Source organism: Chiloscyllium punctatum, chromosome 8 (genome assembly GCF_047496795.1).
Source record: "Chiloscyllium punctatum isolate Juve2018m chromosome 8, sChiPun1.3, whole genome shotgun sequence".
Taxonomy (NCBI): Eukaryota; Metazoa; Chordata; class Chondrichthyes; order Orectolobiformes; family Hemiscylliidae; genus Chiloscyllium; species Chiloscyllium punctatum.
Window position 1 is genome coordinate 56,606,229 of NC_092746.1, and position 15,437 is coordinate 56,621,665.

Below are 15,437 nucleotides of genomic sequence, written 5' to 3' on the forward strand. Positions count from 1 at the left end.
AAATTCAGAATTTACAATTATTTGGAAAAGCATTGCTTGATTAGATAGTCAGCATGGCTTTGTGAGGGGCAGGTCATGCCTCACAAGCCTTATTGAATTCTTTGAGGGTATGACAGAATACATTCATGAAAATAGAGCAGTGGATGTGGTGTACATGGATTTTAGCAAGGTGTTTGAGAAGGATCTCCATTGTAGGCTCATTCAGAAGGTAGGGAGGCATGGGTTACAGGGATTTTTGCTGTCTAGATACAGAATTGGCTGGCCCATAAAAGAGAGAGGGTGATAGTTGATGGAAAATATTCACCCTGGAGCTTGGTCACCAGTGGTGTACAACAGGGATCTGTTCTTTGTGATTTTTATTAGTGACTTGGATGAGGAAGTGGAAGGTTGGGTTAGTAAGTTTGCCATAGACACGAAGATTGGTGGAGTTGTGGATAGTGTGGAGGGCCATTGTAGGTTGCAATGGGACAGTGACAGAATTCAGAGCTGAGCTGAGAAGTGGCAGATGGAGTTCAATCTGCAAAAGTATGATGTGATTCATTTTGGAAAGTTGAATTTGAAAGCAGGTTACAAAGTTAAATGCAGGATTCTTGGTAGTGTAGAGAAACAGAAGGATCATGGGATCCACGTCCACAGATCCCTCAAAATTGCCACCCAAGTTGATGGGGTTGTTGAGGAGGTGTATGGTGTGTTGGCTTTCATTAGCAGAAGGATTGAGTTTAAAAGTTGTGTGATTATGCTGTAGCTCTATAAAGCCCTTTCATTGTACAAGTGTTTTTTAATATACTTAAAAGCCTTTTGCCTGATGCAGGATCTGTTAACTATAATCAAATTGGCCTAAGACCCTTCAAACCTAGACCTTTCTGAATCACCGCTTTTACGATGTTACTGAAAAAAAAGCCAAAGACAGCATAACCTTGTTAAAGGAGCAGCATCATCATGCACATCAATGAACATAGGAAGATGGAATGGCTGCTGCTCAAAAAGAAGCAGTTCATTCCATGCTAGCTCTTTGCAACAGAAACTCACTTCGTCCCACATTCCTGCTTTTTCTCATCCATTCCTGAGTATTTTACCCAAAGACAAGACCGTTGGTAAATTTTCATCCTGAGCCATTTTCTTGACAGCTTTTGTTTGGTAGTTTGCCATTGCCTTTCACTTATAAAGCAGCATGATGGAGCAGGTTCCAAGTCTACCGCAGTCAGAACAGGAAATGGACATGTACTGTGGTGTTACTCTGAATCACATGCTCACCATCCAGCCAACAGAACTAACTAACCCCCTTTATACTACAATCCTTGCAATTATTTTCTGCAAGTAATTACCTAATTCTCTAAAGTACCTGATTGAATCTGTCACACTGTCAGGCATAACATTGCCATTAGTTCTTTTGTCAATCGCCTTCAATCAAAATTCTCTGGTTCAGTAACCTTGTTGTTTTATGCTAGGAGTTAACACTCAGGTGATAACACTCTTCGCCAGGTCAGACAGTGTGGGTGCAAATTTCATTGCAGGACTGGGTGGCACAGTGGCTCAGTAGTTAGCACTGCTGCCTCACAGCGCCAGGGACCCATGTTTGATTCCAGCCTTGGACGACTATCTGTGTAGAGTCTGCACATTCCCCCGGTGTCTGTGTGGGTGTGCTCTGGTTTCCTCCCACAATCCAAAGATGTGCAGGTTAGGTGAATCGGCCGTGCTAAATTGCCCATTGTGTTCAGGGATATGTAGGTTAGGTGCATTTGTCTGGGGTAAATGTAGAGTAATAGCAAAGGGGAACGGGTCTGGGTGGGTCCAACTCTTTGGAGGGTCGGTGTGGACTTGTTGGGCCAAATGGCCTGTTTCCACACTGGGATTCTATGACTTTAGTACAAAACTCTAAACTTACCCAAAGAGCTTGGCTGGGCCTGCTGGTTGGACATTACACCACCTATACTCTTTAGCGGATATATAAGATTCAATGACATTATATTCGTGCAGAGCAGAGGAGTTATTCCCAGTATCCTGACCAATATTTATCCTTCAGTCAGCATCACAAATAAACAGATTATCTGTTATTTATCAACTTACTGTTTATGAGAGCTTGCTTGGTGCAAATTGTCTGCCCTATTCATTACCTGTAACAGTGATGACACTTCAAAAGTGTTTCATTGGCTGTCATATCCAGTGGTTCAGAAAGATGCTACATAAATTTAAGTACTTCATGTTACCATTAAGAGAAGGGTACTAAGTTATGCAGAATGCCATCAAAACAGATTTCTAGTGACAAGTACTTGTGACACTTGTTGCTTCCTAACACGCAGGAAATTTTGGATCAACTTTGTCTTTACATTTTCTGATCAGTCAGTCATCTATGTGGACGACATGAAATGCACTACCTTCACCCTCTCTGCTACCTTCTCAAAATTGTAATCAAGATAGTCAGGCTAAGTATTCCTTTAACAAATCCATGATAATTCACTGATTAATCTTAGCCTCTCGAACATGTTTCATACCAACTACAGAAATGGTTCCAGTAATATGGCCACCACCAAGGTTAGATCAGTTGGCCTGTGCTTACTGTGACTATTTCTAAACAATGGTGCATCATCTACAGCCTTCCTGTTCTTTGACACTCTGCCCCCAGTAAGAGAGGGGTGTGGAAAACGATCATCTTCCCTCACATCTTCTAATAATCTTAATACAGATATATTTGATCAAGCATGGAGACTTCCAACTTTCAAGGATGATAAACAATTTTATATTTCTTCCCTTTGTATGTATTTGTAAATATATATATATATATCTCCTATCCAATATTTTACCTTACTCCTTAAATATAAGTCTCCCTCATTTCCCTCTTAATAGACACAAAGTATTCATTAAGAAATATGCACGCATTTACTGCCTTCGTGTAAAGTTACCTTTTTGGTCTTTAATCATCTCTACACTTTCCTGAGTTATCTTCTTTCTCTTCATGTATTCACAGAGACTGTACAGTGTTCATGCCTCCCAAAGCAATTGTGGACAGATGTATCAATGATAGAAGTGATCTTGAGGGTGCAGTCAAATGAATTACACCTTCAAGTTGATTTGTTCATCATCTGATTCAGATCAATGTTGACAGTTAATTCATTTGGGACTCTATTAGCTCGCTCCCACATTCTATGTGTTTGCGTGTTTCTCAGTGCTTCTTCTGAGTGGAGTTTGAACTGAAGGAACATTGATCCATAAGTTGGAAGGTTTTGTATTTAATAATTAGCAGACTTCCATTACTTTGTTCTTGTAAAAGCATGACATTTTATATGGTATGATTTGACTTTTTTTAACATTTCCTTTTTCTTCCTTTCTTGCAGCTTCTGTAACTCATTTCTAGCTTCTCCCTCTGACTGGTCCTACACTCATTTCTCCTACATTATCTAAATGCACTGATATATATCATTAATAACATCTTTTGGCTCAGAGCTTTTTGAAGCTTAATAGCACCATGTTCTCCTTCAGATCCTTGCCCTCACCAAACTCGTTCATTAGATCTTCCTGCGCCCTCGACCTTATTCTCACCTAATAACAGATGAAACAATCTAGCGTCTCGGCCGTATGTGCACTGGCTATGTAAGAAATAATGCCATCTCCCCTCTAGTAATCTTCATTCCCACCCACTACTGTTAAAATTCATCTCCCGAAGAAAAAAATCTCTAACTACTGGATATCTTCACTTTCATTTTGCTTCCACCATGTCAGCATTGATGAAGTGCCACAGATCAATAATTATCTGTCCTGCAACTCGTCTTGAATTTATCCTATCAGAGTTCTGCTCAGGCAACAGCACTTAAGTGAACCTGATAAATGAATATTGTCTATGTCCATGTTGCATTAGTACTCCTCAAAGTTCTATCTGCAAAATTCAAAACCTAATACTGCTTCTTTGTTGTCCACCTTGATTTAACTGCCCTTGCTTGGATCCACTGTAACATCTCTAGCACTGACGTCTCTCCCATGCTGCCTTACCTACCTTAATCTAAGGCAGGTATTGATGCAGGGATCAACATTGCATCCAATCTGTCAATGCTGCCTTCAGATGTCTAAGGATAAGAGTCTGTGACATCCGTGCTGAAACCAAGATCCTTATGCATAAGTCAGTCAGTCGTTCTTCTGACACTTTCATATGGCTCTGAAACTTGGACCACAAATAAATGCCATCTCAAGTCACTTGAGAGGTACCATCAATGCTGTTTAAGATTCGCTCTGTCAGCTGAGAGAACAAGTATACTAACATTAGCCTCCTTGAAGCAGCTAATAGCATCAGCATCAAGGCCATGAACATCCAAAACCAGCCATGTGCTTAGGATGCCTGAGTTCTGACTACAAAAGCAAATCTTCTTCACCCAGCTTAAGGAAGGTACTCCATAGGCTTCTGTTAAGAAATGCAACATGGATGTCAATGTCAATGCATGGGAATGTCTCGTTCAGAAGAATCAACTTAGAGTCATAGTCATACAGCACAGAAACAAACACTTCAGTCCAACTCGTCCATACCAACTGAGTTTCCCAAACTAAACTCATCCCACTTACCTTCATTTAGTCCATTTTCTGTAAATCTTACAGAGTCATGTACCTGTCCAAATGTCATTTAAATGTTGTAACTGTACCTGTTTCTACCTCTTCCTTTGACAGTTCATCCCACATATAGCCCAACCGCTGAAATAAAGCTGCCCCTCGGTCCCTTTTAAATCTTTCTCCTCTTACCTTAAAAATGTACCCCCTAGTTTGAACTCCCAACCCTTGGGAAAAGATCTGTTATTCACCTAATTTATGCCCCTCAGGGTTTTACAAACCTCTTATGCTCCAGTGAAAAAACTCCTAGCCTATTTAGCTTCTCCCTATAAGTCAAACCCTCCAGTCCCAGCAACATCCTAGTAAATCATTTCTGATCCCTCTTCAGTTTGATAATATTCTCTTAGCAGGGTGACAAGAACTGTACATAGTATTCTAAAGGGGCCTCACCAACATCCTGTACAGCCTGAACATGATATCCTAACTCCTACACTCAATGTTTAAGCAATGAAGGCTAAACGTCTTTTAACCACCCTGTCTACCTGTGATGCAACTTTGAAAGAACTAAGTACCTGAACTCCTAGGTCTCTGTTCGACCACAATCCCCAGGGCCCTACTATTACTTTGATAAGTCCTACCCTTGTTCACTTTGCCAAAATACAGTACCTTCCTTTTATTCAAATTAAACTCCACCCGCCACTTCTCAGCCATTGTCCCAGTTGGTGGAATTTGAATTCAATAAAATTCTGGAATTAAGGGTGATGACCATGAAGACATCGCTGATTGTCTGAAAAACCTATTTGGTTCACTAATGATGTGAGGGAAGAAAACTGCCATCCTTACCTTGTTTAGCTGATATGTAAGTCCAGACCCCTAGCAAGGGACACAATTCTTTGAGAACACTCGATGACAAGAGGAAACATGGAAAATAAATTGGAGAAAGGAATGCCAATGATCTCAAGGCTAAGCACCAATTCCACTTCCTGGAAATACCAGCCAAATGGTTGATCAGAGATGTGGCTCTGGGATTGGACTCATCAGTCACGCAAGGACCCATGAGAATCCATGACCAGTGACATAGAATTTCCTACATAGACAATCATACTCATTAATTAGTGATTGCCGATGACACTCTGATTAATTCAGGAATTTGCAAGGATCCATCTCTGGTCCCCTCCTCACATTTATTTACATGCTACTCCTTGGTGGTATCAATTGTAGAAACAGAGCTTGCTTTGCATAAATGTGGACAAAATTCAGCCTTGTATCTCCATGACCACTCTTGACACTTGAAATGCTCCTGCATTGCCAGACTCCTTGCAGAGCATTCACTCTAGATGGACTATGATTGGTTGATTTAAATGCAAGAAAGACTGAAATCAGTTTTCAGAACTGGCCCCTGTCTTAGGCTGAGCTCTTGATTTGAAATCCTCTCCACTTTCATCCTGGAAATTTTGTGGAAATGGTTTTTAAAAACCAATGAATGAATCTGTTTCATTGGTCCTTTAAGACATGGGGTTGTAATCCTTAATGCTATTGTCAATCGTTATCACTTGCGAACAGTGTTAATTTTGCATAAAAGTAAAACATAAAAACATGGGATACAATGGCTTGGATTTTCCAAAGGCCTCACAATCATTATTCCAGCATAGATAGGAGTTGAATTTTGGACCAGCGCAGTCACTATTCTGCTCTGAAAGAATACCCAGGAAAGTAAAGATTCCACTGAGCAATTTGTCTTTACCTGGAACCCTTCAAAAGGTTCCATCTAAATCAGAGAATCCGACTCCTGAATCTAACTCCTGATTATCTATTCAACAGACCCCATACGTAACTCTCATACTCCCAACTAGACCTCCCTCATCCAAACTATTTATACTCCCCCCAGACCACGACTTCACAACCCAGGACCCAACAAGCCTGTCCCACCTTGGACCTGACATCCCTATCCTCCAGTCCCAAGTCGATACCCTCTTCCCCTGCTCTGGACCCTATCCTTTCCACCCACTCTCAATCTGACCTCCTCCCTATCCACTTCAGAACCAAGCCCCATTTCCCATTCTGGACCTGACGCCCCACCCCACATCTGCTGTGGACCCAACACCTGCTCCAGGCTTAATTCCCCTCTTTACCCACTTTGATCCTGACGATTCCATTCACCTGTTTTTGTACTTTGTACAAACCCCTTTGTCTATTCTAGGTCCAAATCTCTTTATCCCCTGCTCCATCCCCACCCTGGAGGTTAACCGCTCCCTGACCAGTGCCTGATCCCAGCCTTATTCCACTGATGAACTACACCAACATTGCACCACCCCAATGGATAGCAGTGAGTTGTGGGGTGTGTAGGTTAAGTTACGATATTTTACATTAGGATTAAGTCTCGGCACAACATCGTGGGCCTAAGGGCCTGTTCTGTGCTGTACTTTTCTATGTTCTAAGTCCTGTTGCCACCTTGCATGTTGATACTCTCCCACCTGGCACCCTACCAGCTGGCCTGCCGTCCTCCTACCTCCCTCGTCTCACACTTACCATGTCTGTTTTGATAGCAGCTGTGATTCTGGATCTTCAACAGTTAGGTTACAGCAAATGACTGCTGTGAAAAGACAGTGTGGTTTGCCTTTCCCTGACAGTTCTGCACTATGAGAGAACAATCAAAATGGAAGTATGGTTCCAAGTTTATGAAGGACCTCTGATTGCAATCTTCTGTCAGAAATCTGAAGCTCACTCCCTTCATAAAAGAAGGTGGGAAAGGTGGGAGAACCTGGATCATTATTACATCAGTTCACGTTATTTGATTATCACAAGGAAACACTTAACATTGTTAGCAAATTGAGCAATGTTTTGTGGGTCTCTAACCCCTTTCCTTTGTTGTGCAGTATCAAGAATCAAAGCATACAGAGCATTGAAAAGAAAAATAATGAAGTAATAATGACATAAAATTTCTTTTTTATACTTGTCTTCCTAAAAATAAATCAATATAAAATACTAAAACCGAAATTTAAGTTGATTTGATGACTTTTCCTGGACTTGCCTCTTATATATTAATGTTCTTGTGTTTAGTTTACATAGACAATGACAAAATTAGACATTTTAAAATCTAATTTTAATCCTTTGCTGCAAAGTGCCATTTATTTTTCTTGAGAACTTGTTTGTCAAAAGCTTAGATTTCAACACAGTTTTGTTTGTGTTTGCTTCAGCAAGTGAACCTGGCACAAGAGTTTGAGAACTTAGTACGTCAAGATGACCAGTTTGAGATTGTGAATGATGTCATATTGGGGCTGGTGTGCTTCAGATTGAAGGTATGTAAAAATATTAATATTAAACATTTTTCATGGATCCCCTACTACATTTTCCTCTTTAGCACTTAGACCTAACTTTCTATTTTACATTCTGGTTTCCATAATTGCAACAATTACAAATGCAGACAAAGAATGGAGTAGTGATCTTCTTTGTTTAGCATGATCTGAACTAGTTTGTGTGAAATATAATCTTCTAGTCAGACTTCAAGTACTCTGCTATGAAGGGTGAAATATCATATGACCACAAGACAATGAAGTAAAAATGATCATAATTAATGGAAATTATGTAAATGTACAGAACATAACTGAGAACAAAATTTAATGTTTTACTTATATCACAGAGTCATAGAGATGTACAGCACAGAAACAGAGCTTTCGGTCCAACTTGTCCATGCCGACCAGATATCCCAACCCAATCTAGTCCCACCTGCCAGCACCCGGCCCATATCCCTCCAAACCCTTCCCATTCATATACCCATCCAGATGCCTTTCAAATGTTGTAATTGTTCTGGCCTCCACCACTTCCTCTGGCAGCTCATTCCACACACGCACCACCCTCTACATGAAAACGTTGCCCCTTAGGTCTTTTTATATCTTTCCACTCTCACCCTAAACCTATGCCCTCTAGTTCTGCACTCCCCAACCCCAGGGAAAAGGCTTTATCTATCTGCCCTATCTATGCCACTCATGATTTTATAAACCTCTTTAAGGTCACCCCTCAGCCTCCGACGCTCCAGTGAAAACAACCCTAGCCTATTCAACCTGTCCCTATAGCTCAAATCCTCCAACCCTGGCAACATCCATTTACATGTTTTCTGAACCCTTTCAAGTTTCACAACATCCTTCCGATAGGAAGGAGACTAGAATTGCATACAGTATTCCAAAAGTGGCCTAACCAATGTCCTGTACAGCCGCAACATGACTTTCCAACTTCTATACTCAGTACTCTGACCAATAAGGAAAGCATACCAAACGCCTTCTTCATTATGCTATCTATCTGCGACTCTACTTGCAAGGAGCTATGAACCTGCACTCCAAGGTCTCTTTGTTCAGCAATACTCCCTCGGACCTTACCATTAAATGTATAAGTCCTGCTAAGATTTGCTTTCCCAAAATACAGCACCTCTCATTTATCGAAATTAAACTCCATCTGCCACTTCTCAGCCCATTAGCCCATCTGATTAAGATTCCGTGGTAATCCGGGGTAACCTTCTTCGCTGTCCACTACACCTCCAATTTTGGTGTCATCTGCAAACTTACTAACTATCCCTCTTATGCTCACATCCAAATCATTTAAATAAATAATGAAAAGTAGTGGACCAAGCACCGATCCTTGTGGCACTCCACTGGTCACAGGCCTCCAGTCTGAAAAACAACCCTCCACCACCACTGTCTTCTACCTTTGAGCCAGTTCTGTATCCAAATGGCTAGTTCTCCCTGTATTCCATGAGATCTAATCTTGCTAACCAGTTTCCCATGAGGAATCTTGTTGAATGCTTTACTGAAGTCCATATAGATCATGTCTACCATTCTGCCCTCATCAATTTTCTTCGATACTTCTTCAAAAACCTTAATCAAGTTTGTGAGACATGATTTCCCACATACAAAGCCATGTTAACTATCCGTAATCAGTCCTTGCCTATACAAATAAATGTACAGCATGTCCCTCAGATTCCCTCCAACAACTTGCCCACCACCGACATCAGGCTTACCGGTCTTTCATTCCCTGGCTTATCCTTACCAACCTTCTTAAATAGTGGCATCACGTTAGCCAACCTCCAGTCTTCCGCACCTCACCTGTGACTATCGATGATACAAATATCTCAGCAAGAGGCCCAGGAATCACTTCCCTAGCTTCCCACAGAGTTCAAGGGTACACCTGATCAGGTCCTGGGGATTTATCCACCTTTATGTGTTTTAGGACATCCAGCACTTCCTCCTCTGTAATATGGATATTTTTCACAATGTCACTTTGTATTCCCTACATTTTGTACCTTCCATGTCCTTTTCCACAGTAAACATTGATGCAAAATACTCGGTTAGTATCTCTCAAATCTCCTGCAGCTCCACACAAAGACTGCCCAGCTGACCTTTGAGGGACCCTATTCGTTCCCTTGTTACCCTTTTGTCCTTAATGTATTTGTAAATACCCTTTGGATTCTCTTTAACTCTATTTGCCAAAGCTATCTCATGTCCCCTCTTTGCCCTCCTGATTTCCCTCTTATTGCCTTCATACTCTTCTAAGGACCTAACTTATAGAAACGTGCTATAGTGGCAAGTCACAATTAAGTCTTTGAGAGGTTCACAGTTAAAAGTTTTCCCACTGTTTAAAGCTGTGTTCTGATGTAATATTTTCACAACATATGGGAAAGCATGGTTTCTAAATTCTTCCAGTCGAAAGGAGTTTTGCTACATGGGTAACCTATCCTGACAATGCCAACCAAAAAAGCCTGTCTAAATTCTTAATTTAATCTAATTTTTTTCCTGCAACAAGTATTCACTGTGTAACATAGCTGTCTCAGTTGTATGAAGTAAGATTCTTGCGTCTCGGGTCGTAGCCTCAATGTTCAAGCTCTGAGTTCCACTCTAGGACTTGTTGACTAGGAAGAAGCTCAGTGATTGATACAGGCAAACCAGCATATAGTCAGCCTGGTTGTTTAATTGAGGGAGCAGGGAGGCTGCAGAAGGATTTGGACAGGTTAAGAGAGTGGGCAAAGAAGTGGCAGATGGGGTACAACGTGGGAAAATGTAAGGTCATGCATGTTGGTAGGAAAAGTAGAGGCATGGACTGTTTTCTAAATGTGGAGAAAATTCAGGAGTCTGAAGTGCAGAGATTTGGGAGTTTTAGTCCAGGATTGACTCAAAATAAACTTGCAGGTTGAGTCAGTAGCTTGGAAGGCAAATGCAATGATGAGATTTATTTTGAGAAGATTTGAATATAAAAGCAGGGATGTACTTCTGAGGTTGTATAAGGCTCCTGTCACACCACATTTGGAGTTTTGGGCTCCATATCTCAGGAAGGATGTACGGGCCCTGGAACATGTTTAGAGGAGATTCACGAAAATAATCCAAGGAATGAAAAGCTTAACATATGAGGAATGTTTAACATCTCTGAGTTTATATTCGACGGAGTTTAGAAGGATGAATGGGAATCTAATTGAAACATACAGAATACTGAATGGCCTGAACAGAGTAGATGATGGGAAGATGTTTCCATTGGTAGGAGAGACTATGACCTGAGGGCACAGCCTTAGAGTAAAGGGAAGATCTTTTAGAACTGAGATAAGGAGAAACCTCTTCAGTCAGAGAATGGTGAATCTATCGAATCCATTGCCACAGAAGGCTGTGGAGGCCAGGTAATTGAGTATATTTAAGACTGAGATAGATAGATTCTTGAGCATCAAGGGAATCAAGGGTTACGGGAGCAAGTGGAGAATGGAGTTGAGAAACCTATCAGCCATGATTGAATGGCCTAATTTCTGCTCCTATGTCTTATGGTCTTAATAACAATACCAATTTAAGCCTTCTTTCAACTTCTCAGCCCAGACTTTTACCACAAGTTTAAATAATTTCACCTTTCTTCAAAAGCACTGAACTAGAGCTCGATAGTTGGTCATTTATTTTCCTGGATTGTTAATCTGATTTTGACCCTTAAAGCTTCAGTGACATTCTTTCGAGATCTTACAAGCTTGTAAGTTTTGTTCCCAATTCTGCTTGATGTAAGTTTCGAAAGACATATACTGCACAAAAGCTTCTGTCATTCGGAGTTGCTCTCTGCCATTTTCTGCTGCTATTACATCAGCAACTAGCTGCATTTATCCCTTTTTAAAAGCTGCTAACTTCTTAAAGAGATGATCACATCTTTTCTGTTTAGATGCTGTGGATTCTTGCACTGTCCTTGAGTTCTTCAATCTTGAAACAGCTTACGTAGCCTGCTGCTATATTATAAGAGATACCCACAGCTAGCACCTGTTCTGCTAGGAACTTCTTTGGGTAGATTTGCTGCCACCAACTCTTCTTGTAATACTATTTCACAGGATTTACCCATATTACGTGGTGAAGAATTTGCCAAGAATTTGTCAACAGAAGATGTATATATTTGAATAATAAGAAATATTTTATCATATGACAATAGATTATCTAAGCTAAAAACTGGTTAGGTACAGTAATACTGGTAAGACACACTATTTTCTTCTATCAGATAGTCACTAGTCACTGCTACATTACATGGTAGCCATGATGTGGAGGTGCCAGTATTGGACTGGGGTGGACAAAGTTAAAAATTGCACGACACCAGATTATAGTCCAACCAAATAAACCTGTTAGACTATAAACTGGTGTCATGTTATTTTTAACCTTACATGCTGGTCGACTATAGAATTAACTGATGACGAACAACAATTTAGAACAAACCAACTCCTCCAAGAAATAGTCATTTGTATCTTTGTGGGCTGAGAAATTCCAAAGCTTCTAAGTCAAAATGTTCAGGCCAATTGCCTTAAACAACAGTTATCTCAAACTTAATAAAGTAGTAGAAAGTTATAAGCATAGTTAAACACCTCAGAACTGCATAGAGAGGATGGTGAAATGGCAGGTACAGGACAGGTGGAGCTCAATGCAAAGAAATATAAAGCAACAGCCTTTAAAAAGACTAATGTGGAAAGATGGTATACTATAAATGGCATAATTTTGAAAAGGGTAGATGAGGCAATCGTCTCCACTTAAACAAATCTTTAAAGATGGAAGGAAAAACTGATAAGGGGCTTTAAAAGTTTACAGCTTACTACTTAGGTTTAGAAACAAAGGGATAGAATATAAAAGACCATTAGTACATTATAAATCACTGGTTATCCACGATTATTGGAGGAGTTGGTTTGTTCTAATTTGTTGTTAGTCATCAGTTAATTCTATAGTCGACCACCATGTAAGGTTAAAAATAACATGACACCAGTTTATAGTCTATACCTGGGCACCATGTATCAGGAAGTGTGAAAATATCTTAGAAAGGAACCAGAGGCTGTTGACTGCATGGTACCAGAGAACAGTGGAAGTTAGGGCTCTTCTCCTTGCAACACAAAAAATATGGGATGATCTCAGAGATCTTTTTAAGATGCTGATAGATTTTGATTGAGTAGATAGAGAAAGGCTGATGTTTCAGGTGAGAGGTCAGTAACTAAATGTTGTAAAGTTATACATTGGTAAAGTATCTACAGAGGTTATGATGAGAATTGTTTCACTCACAGTTAACAGGATCTGGAACGCTTAATCTGAAGAAATTGTGGAAGTTGATTCCATAATTCATTTTAAAAGTAGACAGCCATGTACTTGAGGTTGAAGAACTTACAAGGGTAATGAACAAAAATGCAGAAATGTAGGACAAAACATGACTGTTTTTTGAAAGAGCAAGCAAATGCCCTCCTCATTCAATGCCATGACTTTTTTGATTCTACTTTGGAAAGTTTGCCATGCATTTTGAAGTAAAAATCTTTTCCGAGATCCTTTCTGATGGGTTTTTCATTTTGTTTAGGGCTCAAATGATCTTAATGAAAATCTCATCAAAAGAATAAATGAAATGAGAAAGATTCACATTGTACCTTGCGAACTTCAAGACAAGTTTGTCCTCCGTTTTGCTGTATGTGCACGTACAACTGAAAGTAAACACATCCAGTATGCCTGGCAGCAAATAAAGGAGATTGTAACACAACTTCAACAAGGCGATCAGTAATATGAATCTTCTGTATAGAGGTATACTTCACTGTACTGGATACATATGCTTAATTAATTTATTTTTGCGATTTTTGGCGCTGGTTTTCCTGATCACAGAATAATGTAGACAATAATACCCAAGCACTATATCAGCTGTTCTTATATACCTTGTGTGTATGCTTTATTTGGACTTGATTTTAAGCGTAATCAGCAAATTGTTTTGTGGAGTTGGTAACATGTTTCTAAATGATGTATTTTTTGTCATTATTTTGCTATATATATAATACAATGTACTAGTCCTTACATCTTCAAGAGTGTTTACACTCAACCCAATAGTTGGACTTTTTGAGGTCAAAACCTACTGGTTCAATTACTTATATTAAAAACATTTTCTGACTGCTTAAACAATGATCCAACTTTGTTCAAAAACTGTGCAACCAAAAATTATAATATATTCACATTAGGTGTTTGATTCTGCAAAATAAATTATCTGCAAACTCTAAACTGAACTATACTTGGGAATTCATTTCTATTCTCATATATTCTGAAAAATTATAATCTATTTCTTATCATTGGATCGAATATTGTACTTTGTTTTCAAGTCAGACTTTTGAAAGCCTTTGAACTCATAACCTTGAAAATGTTAGAATTTGAATAATTATCTAAATATTTAAAATATATTTATTATTTACACAACACATTTATGACTGAATGTCTTAGAACATAGAACATTAGAGCGTAGTGCAGGCCCTTCGGTCCTCGATGTTGCGCTGACCTGTGAAACCAATCTGAAGCCTATCTATCCTACACTATTCCATTTTCATCCATATGTCTATCCAATGACCATTTAAATGCCCTTAAAGTTGGTGAGTCTACTGCTGTTACAGGCAGCCGTTCCATGCCCCTACTGCTCTCTGACTAAAGAGACTACCTCTGACATCTGTCCTATATCTATCACCCCTCAATTTAAAGCTATGTTAGCCATCATCATCCAAGGAAAAAGACTTTCAAAGGTGTGAGGTGATTCACTTTGGAAGGAGCAACAGGAGTAAAGAGTATTGGGCTAATGGTAAGATTCTTGGTAGTGTAGATGAAGAGAGAGATCTTAGTGTCCATGTACACAAATTAGAAAGTTGCCAGCCACGTTGATATGGTCGTTAAGAAGGCATACAGTGTGTGAGCTTTTATTAGTAGAGGGATTGAGTTTCAGAACCATGAGGTCATGCTGCAGCTGAACAAAACTCTGCTGTGGCCGCACTTGGAATATTGCGTACAGTTCTGGTCTCCGCATTATGGGAAGGGTGTGGAAGCTTTGGAGAGGGTTTAGGGGAGATTTACTAGGATGTAGCCTGGTATGGAGTGAAGGTCTTACAAAGAAAGGCTGAGGGACTTAAGGCTGTTTTTCATTAGAGAGAAGAAGGTTGAGAGATGACTTAATTGACACATATAAAATAATCAGGGGGTGGAATGTTCAGTATCTCTGCGTATGAGCAAATGATTAAAAGTCAAATGATTTTGTATTTTTGTAGGTTCCTGGCAGGTGCTTACTCTGCAGGCAGGTGTTTGCTCTGCAGGCTGGAGTTCATTGTCTTTTAGCTGAGGCATTTGTAGCTTCCTTTCGCTAACCCCCTGTCTCCCCAATGCAGATGCTGGAGATCAGAGTGAAAAAGTGTTATGCTGGAAAAGCACAGCCAGTCAGGCAGCATCCAATGAGCAGGATAGTCGATGTTTCGAGCATAAGCTCTTCATCAGGAATGTGGGGGGCCCTAGGAGGCTGATAGATAAATAGGATGGGGATTGGGCTGGGGGGGGGGGGGAAGATGGCTGGGAATGCGATAGGTAGATGAAGGTCAGCCAGCTTCCCCTAGACTTGCATATTGCCTGGATTGTCTCAGCCAGAGA

The 15,437-nt window shown here is 40.1% G+C and overlaps 1 protein-coding gene across 4 annotated transcripts in view; it reads left to right on the forward strand.

Annotated features, from left to right (window-relative positions):
* ddc (dopa decarboxylase) overlaps positions 1-14,039 on the forward strand; it is a 114,242-nt gene extending 100,203 nt beyond the window's left edge. For all 4 annotated transcript variants that reach the window (XM_072575613.1, XM_072575616.1, XM_072575615.1 and 1 more), the window contains exons 13-14: positions 7,728-7,829; positions 13,357-14,039. In XM_072575613.1, coding sequence (XP_072431714.1) covers positions 7,728-7,829; positions 13,357-13,554 — 300 coding nt within the window. In that variant the 3' untranslated portion in view covers positions 13,555-14,039. The remainder of the gene's footprint in view (positions 1-7,727; positions 7,830-13,356) is intronic.
* The last annotated feature ends 1,398 nt before the right edge of the window (positions 14,040-15,437 follow it).